This window comes from Mobula hypostoma, chromosome 14 (assembly GCF_963921235.1).
Source record: "Mobula hypostoma chromosome 14, sMobHyp1.1, whole genome shotgun sequence".
NCBI lineage: Eukaryota > Metazoa > Chordata > Chondrichthyes > Myliobatiformes > Myliobatidae > Mobula > Mobula hypostoma.
The window spans coordinates 20,196,974-20,221,587 of NC_086110.1; the positions used below are offsets into that span (position 1 = coordinate 20,196,974).

The following is a 24,614-nucleotide window of genomic DNA, read 5'->3' on the forward strand; positions in this document are numbered from 1 at the left end:
TGTCCCCTTCCCACTCTCAGTCCACAATAGGGACTCACGTCAGAATCAGGTTTATCAGCACTTACATATGTCATGAAATATTTTATTTTTGTGGCAGCAGTACAGTGCAATAAGCTTACTACAGTACTGTGCAAAAGTCTCAGACACCCCAGCTATACATGTGTACTGTATACTGACTTTTGCACTGTACTGTAGTAAGTATATCTCTCTGTCTCGCTGCCTATACAATTAAATTACGTCAGTAACGTAAGAAGTGAAGGAGGGTTCTTGGATTCATTGTTCATTCAGAAATATTGTAACAAAGGGAAAAAAGCTTAAACGTTGAGTGTGTATCTTCAGGCTCCTGTACCTCCTTCTTGATGATAGCAATGAGAAGAGGGCATGTCCTGGGTGATGGCAGTACGTATGATGGATGCTGCCTTCTTAAGGGATCTATAAAGATCCCACAGTTAGAACCTCTTCTCTTTTGACATGTACAGGTGACCTTGTATTTGGGTTACAAGCCACTTGGTTACAGAAATTCACTTACAGATTTCACAAATCAGTATCCAAAAATCTTGAGATACAGAATAAATTTCGCTCATACAGAAGTTATGTCAGGAAAAAAACAAAATGTTTAAAAGAAACAAAAGAATATTGTCAGTTTTTATTCACACAAAGGGGTGAGGGAATAAGATTTGGTATAATGTCAATTGTATTTAAAATTATTGCTGAGTTCCTCCAGTCAGCTGACACAGGAACACACAGGTCAGAGTGCAGCGCTGCCAAGCTCAGCACCTGCAAAGCATTGTGGGAAGATGCAGTACCATGGCCAGCTCCTTAAAGTACAGGTGTCTCCCGCTTTTCGAACGCTCGCTTTACGAAACCTCACTGTTATGACATTAGTACCCTGTTTTCGCTTTCAGAAGGTGTTTTCACTGTTACGAAAAAAATCAGCGTGCGATAAAAAATCAGCGCCCGTCCCGAGCAGCTGTTTTCCCCCGGATTCAGAACGGCATTCTCGCCGGCATTGCTGAAACACGTGCCTGTGAGCAGCCGTTTGCAATATGAGTTCGAAGGTGTCGGAAAAGCCTAAAAGTGCTCGTAAGGGTGTTACACTTAGCATAAAACTAGACATAATTAAGCTTTTCGATCGTGGTGAATGAAGTAAGGACAACGTGAGTTTCACAATGTTTGAACCCATTATCCCCCCCAATCTGCTTCTATTTCTTCCATGATCCCCAATCCTTGAATTTCATCCATTTCCGATAGCCCCATTTGTTGAACCTTTTCCTAATGCCCCAGACTTGTGCGCCAGGGAAAATGTGCCTCACAGGGGAACACAGTACTATGAACCACCTCTTCTCATCTTCGCATCCTTGGACTGGAGAGAGTGTGGCAAAGGAGAGACTGGCCTGTGGCTATTAACCCACTCAAAGCAGTGACTCATGTCCAAATCTTATGGATCCACAGCACAGTCACTAGAAGTGAAATCTGACAATTTGTGTTGTTTCTTCCGCCGTAGTCTTGCCCAATCCCAGAGTCTACTAATAAACATGTTATTTTAGCTTCAACTAATAAATAACGGCAGTGGGTTATTTTGTCCTCTCTGATAAAATGGCTTAATGCAAGAGAAAATATTGTGTAAGTATACATCCCCACTTGTAACATGTGTGAGGGGATCCAGGAGTGCCCCTATTAAGTGTTTGGAGAGAGACATTTATCATTGATGGTTTGTTTGGAAAGGAGAGAGAGACAGAGTTATTTACCACCGATATGTTGCTTTTGGAAAAGAGAGAGAGAGATGAAGATTAACAGTTGGACTGTCACCTTAAGGCATTGGAGGTAACTTTGGATTTTTACTGAGTTGGAGTTGGAGACAGCACTGAGCAGCTTGAAGGTTGCTATGGTGACCAAAGGCTGGTTGTTGATGTTACTTCCAAGGACTTGTTGCCTGCTTGTGCACTCCTTTACAGACAAAGGAAGGAGGGACTCTTTGAATGGCAGGTGATGCTCAGCCTGGTGAAATAAATGGGAGGTCAGATGATACAGACCTCAGGACACATGATCTGGACGCTGAATGGGCATTGTTGTGCCCACAGAGAAAGTGGGTTTTGGAGGATCGATCAGGCAGATTGATCCTAGTTGCTATTCCAGTTTGAGGAGAAGGGGTTGACTGGTGGGGAGTTGTCTATGTGTCCACCCTCGCCTGGGTGATAGCTCCACCACAGAAGACCGGTCCCCCTGGTTAAAGTCACAGTCGGTGACTTGGAAATGATTTCGGAGGACGACGAGAAGATCGACAGCATCAGCTCACCTGAAGACTCAACTCACTCTCTCTCTCTCTCTCTCTCTCCATCACTACTCAACTAAATACCACGAACTGAACTGAACTGAAATTTACTCAACATGTTAAGACTGTATCTTTTTACCCCTAGACTTAAAGAAGCTTGGTTTTTTCATACATATATATTTCACACTTATTTTTATATATAATCATTGCTAACTTGTTTGATTTATCTACATTTATATTACTGTATTGCGTAGTTACTAATAAATATTATTAGTTTATAGCGATATGAGACTCCAAAGTGTTTTCCATCTCTGCTGGTTCTTTATTCCCGTCACGGGGTCCGTGACACATGGGATTCATAGAAATTACAGCACAGTAAAGGCTCTTCAGAGTCAACCATTGAACCACAATCTAACCCTTCCCTCCTTCAATCATCCATGTGCCTTTCTAAGTGTTGTTTAAATGCCCCTATTGTACCTGCATCTACCACTACCCCTGGATAGGGAAATTGAAATCATCTCTGGAAAATTAGCTAAAATAAGCCAATGGAACTGCAGTGTCTTTATACATGGTCTTGGGCTCCTGCCTAAAGGAGGCAAAAACATCAGACATCTCTATTCATGAACACACAAGAAAAAGATTCGAAACAGAAGTGACTCCTGAAAGAATCCTCACATCATTCAGACACAGTCAATTTAAACAGGGAGCAAAACAACTTGCCTTGTACAAAGCATCCGAAACATAACGTCATTGAAATTAAAATTTAGCAAATAAACTTACATTCAAATTTTGGGTTGCTTCGAAGCAGGTTTGGATTGATGAAGAATGCAACAAGCACAAAGCCTGAAATGATGACGATTACCACACTACCAAGGAGAGCAATGATAACACAGTTCAGGAAATACCTGCATGAGAAAGCAGATTCAAAACATCAAGTGAATGAGTATTAAAGCATGCGCACTGTAAAGACATCAGTGACCAGAACTGTTAAAATTCTACTGATTTCCTGCCCTCAGAGCCTATTGAACAGGTGTGGTGCAGAAGGGATGGCTGAGCAATTCTAGCAAAGATTAAGAAAATATGAACTTTTTCTTCAATAAACAGTCAAGCGAGTCCTGAGGGGCCTCAGGCTGAAAAGTTGACTGTTTATTTCTCACCATGATGCTGCCTGACCTGACCAGTTCCTCAGGCATTTTGCCTGTTACAGCCGCTCTCCATCGACACCAATCTTGCAGTACTCTCACTGTTGATCCTCCTCATATTCTCACCAGCTCCCCGGATCAATCTCTCACCTGCACATTCGGGGCAATTTACAGCAGCTCATTAACCCACCTTTGCCATTTGGGAGGAAATGGGAACACCTTCCTTAGCTTTTGGTCTTTGGCAAGAGTCTACAGTGGTGAGGTCCACCTGACACAATCAACATGGCAGCCAATCTGTTAACCTTTAAGCAGCTCGTTATTGCCTGTGAATATTCTCCAAAACCTTCTGTCACTGTACAGCAGAGCCATCAGATCATCTGAATGCATCATGTCTTGGCTTTGATTGCAGAAACTGCAGAGAGTTGTGTTCAGGGCTCAGCACATCACGGGAGTCAGTCTCATCTCTATGAACTCTGTCTATACCTCTTGCTGCCTCTGTAAAGCAGCCAGCATTATCAAAGACTCCAACACCCCAGCCGTTCTTTCTTCTCCCCCTCCCACTGGGCAGAAGATACACAAGTCTGAAAGCAACTACAACAGGCTCAAGGTGGCTTCTATCCTGCTGTTATAAGACAGCTCCTTTGTGAAATAAAGTAGACTCTTGGCTTTGCAATCTTCATTATGATGCTGCACTATACAGCTTACCTGTACTGCACTGTCTCTGTAACTTTCTATTCTCTATCATCATCTTGTTCTACTTCAAAGCATTTGACTATATGAACAGTACGCAAGACAAGCTTTCCTCTGTATCTCGGTACATAACAATAAAAAACCAATAACCAACATCTGGACACTGAAGCAAATGCTGAGATGGGATGAGCTTAATCAGGGAAAGCAAAATAATATTGAACTGAAAAATGAAACGTTATGCTTGTCCCACAATCAAACAGGAGGTTAAATATCCTCATCCAGTGGTACCTGCAAAACTGATCTCAAAAGCAAAGAGGCGTTCATTTTCCAGCTCTGATTTCCAATATTCAAAGCGTTCAGTGCATAGTGAATAGTACATTCTGTAAATTTCCTTCTACATTATATTTCTGTACATCCTCACAACAAACACAGCTTTTAAATGTCAAGGTGCAAAGTACAGTTACACGATTTTTGAACATACTTTGGAGATCTATTTGGTACCCAGCACTCCCAAACGTGAGTAAAACTGACAGCAGTGAGTCCAGTAACACTAGTTTAAATCATCTGCACCTTACTGAATGAAAACCTTAACAGATGTACTGAAATAAAATTTCTACGTAAGTCAGCACTCGGAATTAGGCAAAACCATCGATACACCACTTAATACTGCACATCAGGACCATTACATCATACCTCCAATCAATAGCATATACGAGACTTACACTCACAGTGATGGTCAGGGTCTGGTTGAAAATTTAAGTACTTTAGCTTGGTTTGTGTTTGAGCGGGTTCTGATTGGACCAAGTTTCAATTTACTGATGTTAAAACAGGACCATGTGACTATACATTGTCATAACAGTTTAATTTCAATTTTTGTTCCACTCAAAAATATTAGGAAATAGCTATGTATATTTTTTCTTATTGACAAGCATGAGAAACCTACTGGCTGCCGATGGAGTAGCAGCATTTTTATAGTTGCTCCTACTCTACTTAATTTACTGTTTCCAACTTGTTTTGAAAACTTACTTTTAAACGCAATATTGCTGTACTATGAGGGGCGTCAAAGCTACCAAAAAAGAAGAGGACCCTTCTATAACTTTGGAATCTTTTATGGAGACACTTTGGAAGCATAAAAATGAACTTTCAGACGAGCTCCAGCAGAAATTCCGGCAACTCAGCGCTGAATTTAAACAAATGGATGTAAAATTGGATTCTATTCAAAAAACTTTAAGTGAACACAATAAACAGATAAGAGAGAATGAAGACACTTTGAAGATGTTGGGATATGAAGACTGATGACTTGGAAAAGAACTGTGATGAACAGTCAAAGGTTAATGAAAAATTAAGACAGAAAATTATTGACTTAGAAAATAGAAGCAGAAGAAATCATTTACAAATTCTGGGGTTTAAAGAGTTAATGGAAGGCAATCAGCCTTTGGAATTTTTTGCAAACCTTTTGGCTAACTTATTTCCGAATATTTTAAAATCTCCATCTAAAATAGACCAAGCTCATAGATCACCAGTACCAAGACCTCCTCCAGGAGAACGACCTCGTTCAGTGTTAATTTGTCTTCACCACTTTCAAACAAAGGAACTTTTAATTTGTGAATTTTGTTGGAAAGGTATGATTGATTCTGAAGGCCAGAGATCAGAATCCAAGGGAGGAGTTGTAAAGTTTGATGGCCACAGGCAGGAATGACTTCCTATGACGCTCAGTGCTGCATCTCAGTGGAACGAGTCTCTGGCTGAATGTACTCCTGTGCCCACCCAGTACATTATGTAGTGGATGGGAGACATTGACCAAGATGGCATGCAACTTAGACAGCATCCTCTTTTCAGACACCACCGTGAGAGAGTCCAGTTCCATCCCCACAACATCCCTGGCCTTACTTGATACAATTTTTAATTTGAAACCCTTTCATAATGGATCTATATCTAATATTTATGGTATGTGGTTGGGAATGAGAAATATTCCTTTAGACAAAATTAAAAATCTCTGGGAACAAGATTTACAGATTTCAATTTCTGAGGATACTTGGAATGATATCTTTAAATTGGTTAATACCTCATCGTTATGTGCCTGTCATTCCCTTCTACAATTTAAAGTGGTTCATAGGGCCCACAGGACTAAAGATAAGCTGTCTCGTTTTTATTCAGATATATCTCTCTATTGTGATAGATGTAACAATGGAGACGCTTCACTAACTCATATGTTTTCGACTTGTCCGAGTCTTGAAAAAGATTGGAAGGAAGTATTCCAAACTTTTTTGGTGCTTTTTAAAGTAAATTTTAAACCTAATCCTTTGACTGCCTTATTTGGTATTGTTGGAGGAAATGATATTATTTTGAAGACACATGATTGTCATATTTTGGCCTTTATTTCTCTTACAGCCAGGAGGACATTGTTGCCTCAGTGGAAGGATGCCACTCCGCCTACTCATGCTCAATGGTTAAATGATGTTACGTCAGGCTCACATTTAGAGAAGATCCGCTGTTCAATCTCTGAACCTAGACAAGATTTTTTAACATTGTGGGGACCGTTTTTGAAGTATTTTCAAAATTTATGATTTGCTATTAAGCACAGATGTTGGCTAATAATATGTTTTAATATATGATAAGGATTTTTTCCTTTTTTTTTTAACCAAACAGCTGTTTTTTTTCGGTAGTGGGTTTAGATTTTTTTGTATAATAAAATTAACTCTTTTCAATATTATGTTTAAATTTAATTAATATGGATATGGAGTAATTAGACTATATTTGTGATTCCAATATATTGTAATCGATATAGATTATATCTCCTACTGTACTCTATTCTTTTATGTAAGAAATCAATAAAAACATTGAAAAAGAAAAGACAAACATACAAAAATCTGACTTACCGGTAATTTCTGCTTCCTACACAATTGTTGAGCCACTTACAATGATGATCAAAATTACAGACACACTTGTTGCATCTTCTGCAGTGCTTGGACCTGTAACCCCTGTGAATCAGATATACAAACAAAATCTATAATGATCTATCATCCTAAAATTACAATAAATATGAAAAAATAGGAACTTCTATACTTTTCCCACAGAGGAATAACTGTAGGGTCCTAGTGTACTTCTGATTCGGTCAAAATATGAATAAATTGCACGAACACTGCAGTGCAAATAGCCTACCAATTGTAGAGCATTCTAAAACAGCATCTGTAACGAAACTACATGGCGGGAAGCTGTACAGATGAACAGTCAAAGTCTCAAGGAGAGCACAGATCAGGATATTCATTGGGGAGCTTCAGAAGAGGTTCACAAGACTGATCCTGGGAGTGGAAGGGTTAATGAAGAGGAGTTTGATGGCTCTGGGCCTGTACTCATTCGAGTCCAGAAGAATGAGGAGGAATCTCATTGAAATATCGGAAGGCCTAGATAGATTGGACATGGAGAGGATGTTTCCAGTAGTGGGGGAGTTTAGCCTCAGAATAGAAGGACTCCATTTTGAACAAAGATGAGAAGGAACTTTTTGTTTAGCCAGAGAGTGGTGAATCTGTGTAATTCATTGCCACGGATAGCTATGGAGGCCAAGTAATATTTAAATCAGAGGTTGACAAGTTCTGGATTAGTAAGGGTGTCAAAGTTTATGGGGAGTTGGCAGGAAAATGGGGTTGAGCGGGAGAATAAATCAGCCATGATGGATGGAAGAGCAAGCTTGATGGGCCAAATGGCCTAATCGTGCTCCAATGTATTATGTTTGATAGATAATACATTACCGTGCTGTTTTACTCTGGACGTTCTGAATATCATACTTTCTAAAACCAGCAGGAAGGTGCAGGAGCCTCAGGGTCCACATCACCAGATTCAGGTACAGTTATTGCCCCTCAACCATCAGGCTCTGGAACCAGGGGCAACTTCACTCGTACCATCACTGAACTGTTCCCACACAACCTATGGGCTCACTTTCAAACACTCTTTCATCTCATGTTCTCAACATTTATTGCTCAGTTATATATTTCTTTGCAATAATTTGCATTTACTAGAAAGGTATCAAATAACGACTGGTTGGAGGCCAAAACTGTTAATATTAATGGTGTAGACATAAAGAAATCAGTTTAGACAATTTTATATCTGCATTGAATAATATACTTAATCTTGTATTATTCTAATGGCTTACGACATCACAGGTCTACAAAGACATAAGGTCGGAGGTTAGGTATAAAGTTCTTCAAACCTGATCTGATCAGCTTTAATTGTCACATGTACATTGAAACATCAAACCATACAGTAAAACGCACTGTTTTGTCTCAGCGGCCAACACAGTCAGAACAACTCCATCACATGTGCTGGGGGCAGCCCCCAAGTACCAGCATGCTTCGGACACAAACATAGCATACTCACAATTTAGTAACCCTAGCCCATACATTTTGGAATATAGGAGGTACCAGAGTACCTGGAGGGAAGCCACGCAGTCACGGAGAGAGCATACAAACACCTTACAGTGTTGGGAATTGAACCCCATCTTACAACTAGTGCTATAAAGTGTTACTCCAACTGTCACACTGCCATTGATCAAATGAGCCTCACCGATCCTCTACTTTGTATATTTTTCAGTTCTACGCAACAGAAGCATTACTCGGTTCGGTACTTACACGTCAACTTCACAAAGCAGGCAGTAACTTTTCCGGAGTATAGGTTTGTGTGTTCGGCAGCGAAACACTGGGGGTAATTTTTTACGTCTCTTGAGCCGAACGCTATCATCAGCTGGGTCAACGGTGGCCGCAATCACATAAAAACCTAAGTGCCAAGTAAAAGCAGCACCAAAATACTGAAACGGGTTAAGGTTAAAATGTTCTGAATGCTATGGATGAAATTTTGTAACTCTTTGCACATCAGTTTTAAAACACTGAAGTAAAATTAGACATGACCAAGCCAAATAACAACCAGCTATAATTTTAAAGCTGGAACTACGAAATACAGTAGTTTTATACACGTATTAAGACACGCAAGTCAGTTATTTCAGCTTTGATCCAAATTAAATGCCTTGCATTATTGGTGTTAAGCTGGTCAAACCAACACCCAAGTAAAATAATTTAATTAATTTGATCCATGCTAATATTTCTTAGGACTGTAAAAGTGAATAGTTCCAAAATATATGCATGAATATTGAAAAAACATTTGTAAGTTCTTCTAAGGTGGTAAAATCATTAGGCTGTTTGTATTAAACCCTGCTCCACTAAAGAATCGACATCTCAGTCCTAACTAAGGGCCTCAGCCCAAAGCACCAACTCTTTATTCTTTTCTATAGATGCTTTATGGCTTGTTGAGTTCCTCCTGGGGGGGGGGGGGTGACTCATTTTTTGTTTACTATTATATTCTTTAATGTAGTTTCCCCCAACTTATGTTGCATGTTTTGTAGTGTATTCAGATTTAAAGCTTAGATTTAATATTGAAGCAAATCTCTGATAATACTGACCATTCTTCTTTAATATTCTGTCATTAATTCATGCTTTTCCCATTAAACAAAAATACTCCCTTGTGGGTTTTTCAGCCTAAAGGTTCTCATAATTCATAAATTTGTCCTGCATGTCTTTGCAGCTCAGTCACTTTGCCCACCCACATGCAAATGAAGGTGCACCATGATTATATTATAACTGTTGCTGCATATAAGGAGGAGGGGTAGGATTTAGATCAGCCTTAAGGGGTTAAACACAAGTATAGTTGTGGTTCAGAAATTGCTGATGCTGCTGATATGTTTGCACGACACCCACACCAGCGGGAAAAATAACGAGAAAAGGTGTCTGATCCAGTAGACTGGTAAGCCACACTTCAACAGAGCATCATCAAATTTAATGGTGTTGTACCTGAAGAAATTTAAACAAGTTAAAGTAGTACGGTTTAAGAGCGCCACAATGGGGGAGGGGGGAGAGGGAGTTTTAAAATTGGAACACCACGTTTTAGGTGGACTCAAGGTGTACAACAAACAGTGAGCAACAAAGTTCAAAGTTTCACCAGAATGAATTTGGGGAGTAAACCCATGGAGGGATATGAAAGTTACACTGGACTCAGAAGTCATGCAGACGCTTTATAAACATATGCATCACATTCAGTACTGGTCATCCCATGACAGCAAAGATGTGAAGGTTTTACGGAGTGCAATAAAAAAAAATTTATGAGAGTGATTCCTGGAATGTGATACAACAATTAGAGATATTACAAAAGTTTGCACCACTTTTCTTAGAGGACTCTTGAGTGTAGATTTGATAGTGATGAGGTGTCTGGACAGAGGGGATAGTAGGAGGCTGTCCCCTTTGGTGAAGGGGTAAAGAACTAAAAGTCACAGGTATAGTTGAAGTCAGAAGTTTACATACACCTCCAAACATAACGACGGTCATTATGGCCAAACAGTTCAGTTTTTTGTTTCATCAGACCAGAGGACATCTCTACAAAAAGTAAGATCTTTGTCCCCATGTGCACTTGCAAACTGTAGTCCGGCTTTTTGATGGCGGTTTTTGAGCAGTGGCTTCTTCCTTGCTGAGCAGCCTTTCAGGTTATGTTGATACAGCACTCATTTTACTGTGGATATAGATACTTGTCTACCTGTTTCCTCCAGCATCTCACAAAGTCCTTTGCTGTTGTTCTGGGTTGATTTGCACTTTTCACGCCAAAGTATGTTCATCTCTAGGAGACAGAATGCGTCTCCTTCCTGAGCGGTATGACGGCTGCGTGGTCCCATGGTGTTTATACTTGCGTACTATTGTTTGCACAGATGAATGTGGTACCTTCAGGTGTTTGGAACTTGCTCCCAAGTATGAATCAGACTTGACATCATTTTCTGACCTCAATCTGATAGAAAATTTGTGGGCAGAACTGAAAAAGCGTGTGTGAGCAAGGAGGCCTACAAACCTGACTCGGTTACACAGGTTCTGTCCGAAGGAATGGAACAAAATACCAGCAACTTACTGTGAGAAGCTTGTGGAAGGCTACCCAAAACATTTGACCCAAGTTAAACAATTTAAAGGCAAAGCTACCAAATACTAACAAAGTGTACGTAAACTTCTGACCCACTGGGAAAGCGATGAAAGAAATAAAAGCTGAAATAAATCATTCTCCCTACTATTATTCTGACATTTCACATTCTTAAAATAAAGTAGTGATCACTAAAGTAGTGAAAAACAGACCTAAGACAGGGAATGTTTTCTAGGATTAAATGTCAAAAGAATTGTGAAAAACTGAGTTTAAATGTATTTGGCTAAAGTGTATGTAAACTTCTGACTTCAACTGTATATAACTAACGGAAAATCAATTAAGAGTTAATTAATTAGGTTAATTAATCAATGAAGTTGACACTCAGCCCAAACATCAGAAAAGGGAAGAAATGTGAATGGCCAGACTGGTTCAAGCTGACAGGAATGTGACAGCAACTCACGTAGCCATGCATTACAACAGTGCTGTGCAGAAGAGCATCTCTGAATGCACAACATGTCTGAACCTTGAAGTGGATGGGCTCCAGCATCAGAAAGCCACACTAAGTTCCACTCCTGTCATCAATAAAGAGTAAAGCCCTAACTCCCTTAATCTTTGATCATAATCCATAGTCTCTAAACCAGGCAACATCCTGGTAAATCTCCACTGTACCCTTTTCAATGCTTCCACATCCTTCCTATGGTGAGGCGACCAGAACAGGACACAGCACTCCAAGTGTGGCCTAACCAGAGTTTTATAGAGCTGCATAATTACCTCACGACTCCTAAAACTCTATCCTTTGACTTATGAAAGCTAACACCCTATAAGCTTTCTTAACTACTCTATCTACCTGTGCGGCAACTTTCAGGGATCTGTGGACATGTACCCCGAGATCCCTCTGCTCCTCCACACTACCAAGCATCCTGTCATTTACTTTGTACTCTGCCTTTGAGTTTGTCCTTCCAAAGTGTACCAGCTCACACTTCTCTGGGTTGAACTCCATCTGCCACTTCTCAGCCCACTTCTGCATCCTATCAATGTCTCTCTGCAGTCTTCAACAAACCTCTACACTATCTACAACACCACCAACCTTTGTGTCATCTGCAAACTTGCCAACCCACTCTTCTACCCCCACATCCAGGTCGTTAATAAAAATCACGAAAAGTAGAGGTCCCAGAACAGATCCTTGTGAGACACCACTAGTCACAACCCTCCAATCCGAATGTACTCCCTCCACCATGACCCTGTGCCTTCTGCAGGCAAGCCAATTCTGAATCAACCTGGCCAAACTTCCCTGGATTCCATGCCTTCTGACTTTCTGAATACGCCTATCGTGTGGAACCTTGTCAAATGCCTTACTATAATCCATATAGATCACATCCACTGCACTACCCTCATCTATATGCCTGGTCACCTCATCAAAGAACTCTATCAGGCTTATTAGACACAATCTGCCCTTCACAAAGCCATGCTAACTGTCCCTATCAGACCATGATTCTCTAAATGCCCACAGATCCTATCTCTAAGAATCTTTTCCAACAGCTTTCCCACCACAGACGTAAGGCTCACTGGTCTATAAACACCCGGACAACCCCTACTAGCTTTTTTGAACATGGGAGCAATATTCACCTCCCTCCAATCCTCCGGTACCATTCCCGTGGACAACAAGGACATAAAGATCCTAGCCAGAGGTTCAGCAATCTCTTCCTTCGCCTCATGGAGCAGCCTGGGGAATATTCCGTCAGGCCCCTGGGACTTATCCGTCCTAATGTATTTTAGGAATTCCAACACCTCCTCTCCGTTAATATCAATAAATGTTGGGGAAAATCTTGTAAGGCTGCAGAGAAATGGCCAATGTGTAGAACTAACAAGCTACTTGAATGGAAAACGAGCATGAACACAATTCTCCAAATGATCTCCTCCTATGTTGTAACCATTCTATGACAGGGTACCCTTGTCTGTTTGCCTGCAGGGACAGGCAGTCCTTGCTCGCCATTTGCAACAACATTTCCTGCTCTTGTAGTTACTTTAATACTTTAGACTCTACTTTATTACAGGAAAATGTGCTAAATCAGAAGAATAAACTTAATTATAAAATTCATGCAGTATATTTTTACACAATGATTAATACCCACTTCTACTACAGCTCTTTATCAGTTCAAATGCACTTACATTTCCATGCTCACCAAAACTGAAACCAGCATCTTTGCATGATGCAACTTGCACATAAAATCACTGCAAGGAAACAGGTTAGACTGTGCAATTACTTCCTTAAACGTGTGCTAGTAAGGTCTTACAGTCCTGTTAAAAAGGATACAATGTAGCCAGCAGGTATCCAATGCCGTGGAAGAAGAGGGATAAGTACACCAACTACAACAATAAGAAAATACACGTAGGCTGACCAAGCCAATATCTGATAGGGATGTGGTGGCCAGCTCCAACCATTGAGCTTTGGGCGCCTGGGGGTGCAGCGTCTTCCAGTACGACGATTTTCCTCTGGTGCAGTTTCACTACCCTCCATCTGCAATGTAACATCAAAAAGTCATATCTAAGCTAACTTTGAAATAGCAATGAAGGTTATGTAGTTCCACTGTCGAGGCAATTCAGTTTACACTGTGTTAACTTTATACCCAGTCATGAGTGTAAAATGAGTTCTCATAGTAGTTCCTATGTACTTTCAATTCACTTTCCCTCTGCATACACCTTGATATTATTTATTCTGTGAGATGGCTTTCTTTACACAAACATTTTCACATCTGCCACACCCTCACCTTTTAGTTTTTTTTTCTTCTATATGGCAGCTTGCAAACAGCTTTGAAATGCATTACCATCACCTTCTGAACTGGAGTGTCGGTCAGGATATCGAAATCCTATATACTTATATACAGTACATCTCAAATGCTATAAAAAGGCCTGTATTCTTTTTCTTTATTAATCTTTTTATAGATTTTAGAGAAAACAATTATACAGACAACAGGAGAATTATCTCAAATATAGATATCAGCAACAATATAAACAAAAGATGAAATAGATATTATCATAATTATACATAGTAATAAGCGAATATGCTTATATGCAATATATAATAAAAAAGGGACAACTAATTCGCCTCATCAATTCATAAAGAGAGGAAAAAAACCTTTAAATTTTAAAATGAATGGAAAAAACCCCACTGCACTAAAAAAAGAAAAAAATGGCAGTCCATTTGGAGGATACAACGAAGAAAAAAGGAAAGACTTTCTGATCAAATCTAACACTTCGAGAGAAAAAAATTGGAAGAGTAATAAATCAACTCAAATGAAAATATAGAATAAAAGGTTACCATATCTGCTCAAATTTAAAGGATGTATCAAATGTCTGACTTCTTATTTTCTCTAAACTTAAACAGGACATAATGGAGGAAATCCAAAAAAAAAGACCATAGGGATTTTAGAATGAATAAAAATACATACCCCTCTTATTTTATTTACTGATAAAGAATGAAATAAGGGTCCCTTCCAAAATTAAAAAAAAAACGATTTTCATCCTGTCTGCGGACATGAGTCTCCTGCACAAAAATAATATCCGCACGAAGAGTTTTTAATTTCTTAAAAATCTTTCTGTGCTTAATAGGTTGGTTCATACCATTTAAATTCCAAGATATTATATTCATTTTAAGATCCATATTTAAAGTTTAATTAAAAAATTTTATAAACTAAACTAATGCGCAGGCGCCAACTAAATCCGAAAAAAGGGAGAAGCATGACTCGATCAGAAAGAAAAGCAAACACGCGACAGTGAGAGTAGGAATGCGATGAGGTGGAGGATAAATGCGTGGCTGAGGGGTTGGAGCAGAAGGCAGGGATTCAAGTTTTTGGAACATTGGGACCTCTTTTGGCGCAGGCGTGACCTGTACAAAAAGGACGGGTTACACTTGAATCCTAGGGGGACCAATATCCTGGCAGGGAGATTAGCGAGGGCTACTGAGGTGACTTTAAACTAGAATGGTTGGGGGGGGGGTGGGAATCAAATTAAAGAGGTTAGGCGAGAGGAGGTTAGTTCACAACAGGGGGATGGGAACCAGTGCAGAGAGACAGAGGGGTGTAAAGTGAGGGTAGAAGCAAAAAGTAGTAAGGAGAAAAGTAAAAGTGGCAGGCCGACAAATCCAGGGCAAGCATCAAAAAGGGCCACTTTTCAACATAATTGTATAAGGGCTAAGAGAGTTGTAAAAGAGCGCCTGAAGGCTTTGTGTGTCAATGCAAGGAGCATTCGTAATAAGGTGGATGAATTGAAAGTGCAGATTGTTATTAATGATTATGATATAGTTGGGATCACAGAGACATGGCTCCAGGGTGACCAAGGATGGGAGCTCAACGTTCAGGGATATTCAATATTCAGGAGGGATAGACATGAAAGAAAAGGAGGTGGGGTGGCGTTGCTGGTTAAAGATGAGATTAACGCAATAGAAAGGAAGGACATAAGCCGGGAAGATGTGGAATCGATATGGGTAGAGCTGCATAACACTAAGGGGCAGAAAACGCTGGTGGGAGTTGTGTACAGGCCACCTAACAGTAGCAGTGAGGTTGGAGATGGTATTAAACAGGAAATTAGAAATGTGTGCAATAAAGGAACAGCAGTTATAATGGGTGACTTCAATCTACATGTAGATTGGGTGAACCAAATTGATAAAGGTGCTGAGGAAGAGGATTTCTTGGAATGTATGCAGGATGGTTTTTTGAACCAACGTGTCGAAGAACCAACTCAAGAGCAGGCTATTCTAGACTGGGTTTTGAGCAATGAGGAAGGGTTAATTAGCAATCTTGTCGTGAGAGGCCCCTTGGGTAAGAGTGACCATAATATGGTGGAATTCTTCATTAAGATGGAGAGTGACATAGTTAATTCAGAAACAAAGGTTCTGAACTTAAAGAGGGGTAACTTTGAAGGTATGAGACGTGAATTGGCTAAGATAGACTGGCAAATGACACTTAAAGGATTGACGGTGGATATGCAATGGCAAGCATTTAAAGGTTGCATGGATGAACTGCAACAATTGTTCATCCCAGTTTGGCAAAAGAATAAATCAAGGAAGGTAGTGCATCCGTGGCTGACAAGAGAAATCAGGGATAGTATCAATTCCAAAGAAGAAGCATACAAATTAGCCAGAAAAATTGGCTCATCTGAGGACTGGGAGAAATTCAGAGTTCAGCAGAGGAGGACAAAGGGCTTAATTAGGAAGGGGAAAAAAGATTATGAGAGAAAACTGGCAGGGAACATAAAAACTGACTGTAAAAGCTTTTCTAGATATGTAAAAAGGAAAAGAGTGGTCAAGACAGTTTTTCCCCTACAGACAGAAACAGGTGAATTGATTATGGGGAGCAAGAAGATGGCAGACCAATTGAATAATTACTTTGGTTCTGTCTTCACTAAGGAGGACATAAATAATCTTCCAGAAATAGTAGGGGACAGAGGGTCCAGTGAGATGGAGGAACTGAGCAAAATACATGTTAGTAGGGAAGTGGTGTTAGGTAAATTGAAGGGATAAAAGGCAGATAAATCCCCAGGGCCAGATGGTCTGCATCCCAGAGTGCTTAAGGAAGTAGCCCAAGAAATAGTGGATGCATTAGTGATAATTTTTCAAAACTCGTTAGATTCTGGCCTAGTTCCTGAGGATTGGAGGGTGGCTAATGTAACCTCACTTTTTAAAAAAGGAGGGAGAGAGAAACCGGGGAATTATAGACCAGTTAGCCTAACGTCGGTGGTGGGGAAACTGCTGGAGTCAGTTATCAAAGATGTGATAACAGCACATTTGGAAAGCGGTGAAATCATCGGACAAAGTCAGCATGGATTTGTGAAAGGAAAATCATGTCTGACGAATCTCATAGAATTTTTTGACGATGTAACAAGTAGAGTGGATAGGGGAGAACCAGTGGATGTGGTATATTTGGATTTTCAAAAGGCTTTTGACAAGGTCCCACACAGGAGATTAGTGTGCAAACTTAAAGCACACGGTATTGGGGGTAAGGTATTGATGTGGATAGAGAATTGGTTAGCAGACAGGAAGCAAAGAGTGGGAATAAACGGGACCTTTTCAGAATGGCAGGCAGTGACTAGTGGGGTATCGCAAGGCTCAGTGCTGGGACCCCAGTTGTTTACAATATATATTAATGACTTGGATGAAGGAATTAAATGCAGCATCTCCAAGTTTGCGGATGACACGAAGCTGGGCGGCAGTGTTAGCTGTGAGGAGGATGCTAAGAGGATGCAGGGTGAATTGGATAGGTTGGGTGAGTGGGCAAATTCATGGCAGATGCAATTTAATGTGGATAAATGTGAAGTTATCCACTTTGGTGGCAAAGATAGGAAAACAGATTATTATCTGAATGGTGGCCGATTAGGAAAGGGGGAGGTGCAACGAGACCTGGGTGTCATTATACACCAGTCATTGAAAGTGGGCATGCAGGTACAGCAGGCGGTGAAAAAGGCAAATGGTATGCTGGCATTTATAGTGAGAGGATTCGAGTACAGGAGCAGGGGGGTACTACTGCAGTTGTACAAGGCCTTGGTGAGACCACACCTGGAGTATTGTGTGCAGTTTCGGTCCCCTAATCTGAGGAAAGACATCCTTGCAATAGAGGGAGTACAAAGAAGGTTCACCAGATTGATTCCTGGGACGGCAGGACTTTCATATGGAGAAAGACTGGATGAACTAGGCTTGTACTCGTTGGAATTTAGAAGATTGAAGGGGGATCTGATTGAAACGTATAAAATCCTAAAGGGATTGGACAGGCTAGATGCAGGAAGATTGTTCCCGATGTTGGGCAAGTCCAGAACGAAGGGTCACAGTTTGAGGATAAGGGGGAAGCATTTTAGGCCTGAGATTAGGAAAAAACTTCTTCACACAGAGAGTGGTGAATCTGTGGAATTCTCTGCCACAGGAAACAGTTGAGGCCAGTTCATTGGCTATATTTAAGAGGGAGTTAGATATGGCCCTTGTGGCTATGGGGATCAGGGGGTATGGAGGGAAGGCTGGTGCAGGGTTCTGAGTTGGATGATCAGCCATGATCATAATAAATGGCGGTGCAGGCTCGAAGGGCCGAATGGCCTACTCCTGCACCTATTTTCTATGTTTCTATGTAAAACGATTGACAAAAATAACCCTCAGGACTGCCCAGTCAAAAAAAAACTAATCTAATAGACTGACCCTCCTCCCCCGGAAACCCGAAAACCATCCAACAGGCGAATGGCATGCTGTTGTAATAACCTTTAACCCCTGTTTCCAGATAGCAGCCCCTGTTTACAAAGTAACACATTACCACCATGAAAAATACATAACAAAGAATACATAAAGTAAACAGATTCCAAATATTTTCATATTATGTCTAACAATAGTTAAGACTAAATTAACGACGGCCATCTTAAATCCATTTAAAATACGCAACCATGTATTCAAAAAAAAGCATAAATCCAACCAACTAATATACAACTAATTTTAAAGACTTACAAATTAAAATAAAAAAAAAGTGAATACATATATGTTAAATTCAAAACTACATTAACTATTAAAGTCAACCAAATCCATATCTAAGCTCTCGTAAAACATATAGTGGACTTTCATCGAAACCGTAACAAACTCCCAACTAAAAATTAACTCAAATCAAAGAAAGAAAAAATAAATCTATATACATTAAATACAAAACTATATTAACTGTTAAAGCAAACAACAACAGATCTAAGTGAGTCAACCAAGTCCGTGTTTGGGCACTCAAAACGTGGAGCGGATTTTCATCAAAGCCGTTACAAACAACTCCCAGCTAAGGATCAACTTTTCAAATTGCTTACGAAATGGACTTAAACTGCTTAATAAATTTCCAACCGTCTTCTGGAGAGTCTATGCATCTTAGACAAGCATTGGGTGGAGCAATCATCAGACGAGCCGTATAATGCAGAGAAGGGCAACAGTTAACCTTAAAAAGTTCAGCCATAACTTCCTGATGCTTAATTCTTTCAGTATAAATCTCTGGGGTAAAATCTTCAACTACACGAATCTTAACTTCGTAATAAATTAGCTTTCCCTTTTCCTTACATCCTGAAGAATAGCTTCTTTGGTTGTGAAATAATGCAAGCACAGAATTACAGGACGTGGTTTCATTTCAGCTGAAGGTTTAAGACGTGGAATTTGGTGGGCTCTGTCCAATATCAGACAGGCTTCGAGAATGTCACTAAAGAGTGAGTATAACATGTTCGAGAAAAACTTTAATGGCTCACCGAATTCCGTATTTTCAGGCAAACCCAGTATGCGTAAATTCATCCTGCAACTTCTGCTTTCCAGATCAATCGTTTTCTTCTTAATTCTTGATAATTCCAAAGTAGTCTCATTAATTTTCTTTTCCATAAAAGCCATCTTCAAATCCTGCTCTTTAATAGTTTGAGACATTAACTCCTGCTCTCTTTCAATTCTGTGAGCGCTCTGCTTAAGCATCAGATATCGATCTTCCAGATTCCTGAACAGCGAGAATAGTTTTTTCAAGCATTTCACTACCGTTTGTCAATTTATCGATTTTGGTATCCAGCGTACCGATCTTCGCATTAATAGCTTCTATTAAAGAGAGCATGCTTTCTGAAGTAGAAACTTCCTCTGATTTCTTTCTTTGTTGAGCTTTGGGAAGAGTTTTGCCATTTCTTAATTCGGTTCCAGATCGAATATCAGCCATCGTAATTAAATCGTAAATCCTTCAGCAAAATTAATAAATCTTCAAACTTGAAACGAATCTAGCAGTGGAAAGTAAGTTGTAAAAGATGGAGCTATGACAAAAACGTCTTACTCCATGAGCTGCCAAGTGGAGACTTGGCCTGTATTCTAAGGAACTGCACTATATATTTAAATCAATAATCCTGAGACCCTTTCTGCAAAATACTGCTAATGTTGTTGTATTTTATTCCATGATAACTTTAAAATCAACCATGCTCACTTAATTATATATTGGGCACCATATATGTAGAGGCCCCAAGTCTAGATCTGGCACTCAGCAGCCCCCCATAAGAGCATTCATGGACAATCTGACAGTGATGGCAACATCCGTTCCTGGGTGCAGATGGCTCTTTTAAGGGCTGGAACAGCTCATCTCATGGGCAAGGATGAGCTTTAAACCAGCCAAGTCCAGGTCTCTGGTCCTGAAGAAGGAAAGAGTGGTCGACCGGTTCCACTTTACCCTGGGAGGGAGCCAGATTCCAACAGTGACAGAAAAACCAGTCAAGAGCCTAGGCAGGATCTTTGACAGGTCCCTGAGGGACACAGCCGCACTTCAGCAAACTAGAAGCAACTTGATAACCTGGCTCACTGCGATTGACAAATCGGGGCTTCCAGGAAAATTCTAAGCCTGGATGTACCAACGCGGAGTCTTGCCAAGGCCACCCTGGCCCCTTCTAGTCTACGAGGTGTCAATGTCAACAGTGGAAGCTCTAGAGAAGACCATCAGTCAGTTTCTCCGGAGGTGGTTGGCGCTGCCCCGGACCTTGAGCAGCATTGCCTTGTATGGGCAATCCACCAAGCTGCAGCTCCCCATCAGCGGCCTATCAGAGCAATTCAAAGTCACTTGAGTCAGGGAGGTTATGATGTACCGAGACTCCTCTGACGTTAAAGTTGCTTCGGCAGAAATCCGTGTAAAGACCGGAAGGAAGTGGCAGGCACAGGAAGATGTCGACAGAGCGGAAGCACGGCCGCAGCACAACATTTTGGTGGGCACTGTGGCGGTGGGGCGAGCAGGACTGGGCTGTTTTCCCAAACCACGCTACAACAAAACCCACGGAAAGGAGAAGCATCAACTTGCTCAGGACGAGATACGAGCAGAAGTGGAGGAAGAACAATACAGCAAGATGGCCGACCTGGACTAGATGGGAGCAAGTTCACCTAGACAGAGCTCTGGAGAGCCGAACCATTGTGCATCAAGTTTCTCATCCAATCAGTTTATGACGTTCTCCCAAGCCCGGGCAACCTGCAGAGGTGGGGCATGGCAAACACTCCAGCATGCCAACTGTGCCAGAAGAGGGGCACTTAGGAGCATATCCTCAGTTGTTGCCCGAAGGCGTTGGGGGAAGGGTGATACCGCTGGCGCCATGACCAAGTCCTAAGGTCCATGGCAGATACGATCAGCACAGCTATCCAAGACAGCAAAAATCAGTATGCTCCCAAACAGCCCATCACCTTTATTAGAGCGGGGGAGAAGGCTCAGCATCGGCCTAGCTCCTCGGGAGGGCTTCTTACCACTGCACGAGACTGGCAGCTCCAAGTCGATCTAGAGAGGCAGCTCAAGTTCCCAGAGAACATTGCAGCTACTATGCTCTGCCCAGACATGACGATAATATCGGAGTCTACAAAGCAAGTGTCCTGCTGGAACTTACTCTCCCTTGGGAAGACTGGATTGAAGAGGCCAATGAGTGCAAGAGGGCTAAATACGCAGATCTTGTTGCAGAATGCTGGAGCAATGGCTGGAGAGCTTGCTGTGAGCCAGTCGAAGTTGGGTGCCGCGGCTTTGCTGATCATTCATTACAGCGGACTCTTAAACCCCCTGGAGTCAAAGGACTGCAGTGCAGAAGAGCCACCAAGAACATAACAAAGAAGCCATTTTAAATTTAACATACAAAAAACAGACTCCGTACTTTTAATTCTTCTCTTGTTGTTCACTATCCAAACCTTTTCCACATAAGACATATTACACTGTCCCTTCAATTGTTGGACTTCCATTGCTTTTTTTCTAATTTCACATCCCCCATTGGACACTGTCTGGGCGCCACCACAATGACATTTTACCAGTTCACCTTGTCTGCACAGTTCATACATGCGTTCCCCTCCACATCTACCACATCTCTGCCTTCCTTTACATACCCGTGCTACATGCCCATTTATAACAGCTAAGTGGCAGTGGAACATAGGCTCTGACACTAAAGCATATGAATCCAATGGTTTGTTTTTCTGCTAAGATTGAACCCTGAAATATTAATATAACAGACGTGCTAGCAACCTTTTCTCCATTCCTCACTGCTTTTAATCTCTTAATTTCAGTCACCAATCCTGCTTTAATATTTTTCTTTAGTTCCTCTAAGTTTTCTCTAATTGTCACCTCTTCAATACCATTTTTCCACTACACTCTCTTTTCTATAACCTCTCTTTTTGACAATATTTAGTACCTTCATTACTTTGTCCCTCTGTTCCATCACACAGAACCTTTGCAATACTTACTTCTCCTGTTACCTTCTTTAGATTGTTAGTCACTGCTAGTGGACTCAATGCATTTACTTCACTGCCTTGCTTAGACTTACACATTACTTTACACTCCTCTCCTGTCACCTTCTTTCAAGTTGATCATTGTTCTTATCATCCTTATCATTTTCTCGTCTACTTCCACTTTTCCTATCTGTCTGCACTTTCTTCCACTCCACATGTCCCTGACATCCTTCTCTTCCATTCCAGAAAGAATATCTGCCAGCCCGACCCACTCACAGTTCAGATTATGCCAAACCGTCACACCCTTCCTTCTAGTTTGGTTGTCTTTCACCCAGTTTGATTCCTTCTACACCCATTTCTGTTTAACGCATTATGTCATTGATCATTAGCCCCTGTTGTTATCTTTGTTTAATCATGTGCTGAGCTATACGCCTACAAATTAAGTTTTTACATGGTCCTTTTGTTCATAAAACACCGAAAAAAATCTGTGTAACCTTTAATTTTTTTGGGAAATGAATCTAAAATTCTCTCTTTTCTACTGGCACACTAACACAGAAGACAAAATAAATATCTAAATCAAAATTTATATTAAAAACCTCTAGGGTACCCAAGACCTTTGGACAGCACTACAGGAATGAGGAGAGAGGTTATGAAGGGATATTAAGTTAAACTGAGAACTGGCTGAATGCTTAACCAAACAGCTCTTTGTGCAGAAGAATCTAGTATGATCTCCCCATGTTCTTTTAGTAATCTGAAAATGAAAGGCAGGAGGGAGTGAGGTACACCAGCTGTTTGAGAAGTGATGTCCAGCAACCTCGTGCTCAACGTCAGCAACACCAGGGAATTAACTGTGCACATCAGGAAGGGGAAGCTGGGAGAACCCACACCAGTCCTCAACGAGGGGTCTGCAGTGGAAAAGGGTACGCAGCTTCAAGCTTCTGCGTGTCAGAGAATCTATCCTGGGCCCAAAATATTGAAATAAAGCACCTTCGTGGCTATACTGCATTAGGAGTTTGAAGAGATTTGGCATGTCACAAATTTCTATAGTTGTGTGGTGGAGAGCATTCTGACTGATAGCACAGGATCGATAGAGGACACGGAGAGATGTAGACTAGGCCAGCTCCATCATGGGCACAGGCCACCTCGCCATTAAGGATATCTTCAAGAGATGGTGTCCCAAGAAAGCAGAAGCATCCATCATTAAGGACTCTCACCACTCAAGCATGCCCGCTTCTATTAATTACCACCAGAGAGGAGGTACAGGAGCCTCCTGCCTCTGCCATCAGCTTTTTGAATAGTCCACAAAGACAACTTCATTAGTTCTATTTTTGCACATTTATTTTGTAACTTATAGTAGTCTGTATCTTTGTGTTGCACTGTTGCCACGAAACAACAAACTTCATGACTTAGCAGTCAGTGGCAATAAACCTGATTCTGATTTTTATCTTTCAGTCAGCCACACTCCTGTTTTACTAAAACCTCCCAAATTCAAACATATTTAGATTTCATTTAACATTCTCTTTGTGAAAACAAGTTATTTTTAAGTCTATCATAATATATAAAGCCTTTCATTCTGACAAATCATTCTTTTCCGTGCCTTCTCCTTAGCTTTAACCACTTTCTAAAAGCATCCAGCACTTTCCTGTTTCTGGAGATAAGGAAATTATTCCATATATCCAAACAGGCCCATCCCATTCAGTTTAAAGAAGTGAGTGGTGACCACACTGAAACATTTTTGCAATAGGCTTTAAGAATCTATGAGCCTTGATGTATATTCTGAAAATAAAGACCTAAATCTAAGGAGATGACGATCACTTAGGACTGAGTGAGAAAGACCTTTTCACTGAAAAGGTAAGAAACATTTGAAATTTCCCAGCCCATCAGCTTGTAGGCACTCAGTGTGACTGATAGCTTTTTGAAATGGAAGGTAACTACAAGATATTATCATGTAGGTAGCAACTGGAAACTGTTTTAAATATATAAAGTAATTTAAAATTCTTTCTGAAGACTGCTGAGATTGAACAGTTGATATAAAGACTGAAGAGCTATAACATGTAATAATTATGCCAAAAGCTGTCAGTCTCAGCTATGAAGATAGTCGATCATAGATTTAGAAGCACTGCAATGAAAAGGCTAACTCCCGACCCAGTCCAAAATGTGAGTGAAGAACTACAAGAGTTCCACTACGGGGCACATATTCCTCCCCTCTCCACTTTCCGCAGCGATCACTCACCACAACTCCCTTGTCTGCTCATCCCTCGCTAATTCCCCTCCAGGCTCTTATCCCAGCAACCTGCCCCTACTCATCGTCCCTCACCAGCATTCAGGGCCCTAAACAATCTTTCCAGAAGAGGCAGCTTTTCACATGTGA

The 24,614-nt window shown here is 40.8% G+C and overlaps 1 protein-coding gene across 1 annotated transcript in view; it reads right to left on the reverse strand.

Moving 5' to 3' along the window:
* LOC134356600 (palmitoyltransferase ZDHHC1-like) overlaps positions 1-13,564 on the reverse strand; it is a 30,369-nt gene extending 16,805 nt beyond the window's left edge. The window contains exons 1-4 of the mRNA XM_063067559.1: positions 13,361-13,564; positions 8,730-8,905; positions 6,984-7,085; positions 3,053-3,177 (exon numbers count right to left, since the gene is read on the reverse strand). Coding sequence (XP_062923629.1) covers positions 3,053-3,177; positions 6,984-7,085; positions 8,730-8,905; positions 13,361-13,564 — 607 coding nt within the window. The remainder of the gene's footprint in view (positions 1-3,052; positions 3,178-6,983; positions 7,086-8,729; positions 8,906-13,360) is intronic.
* Between the last annotated feature and the right edge of the window lie 11,050 nt (positions 13,565-24,614).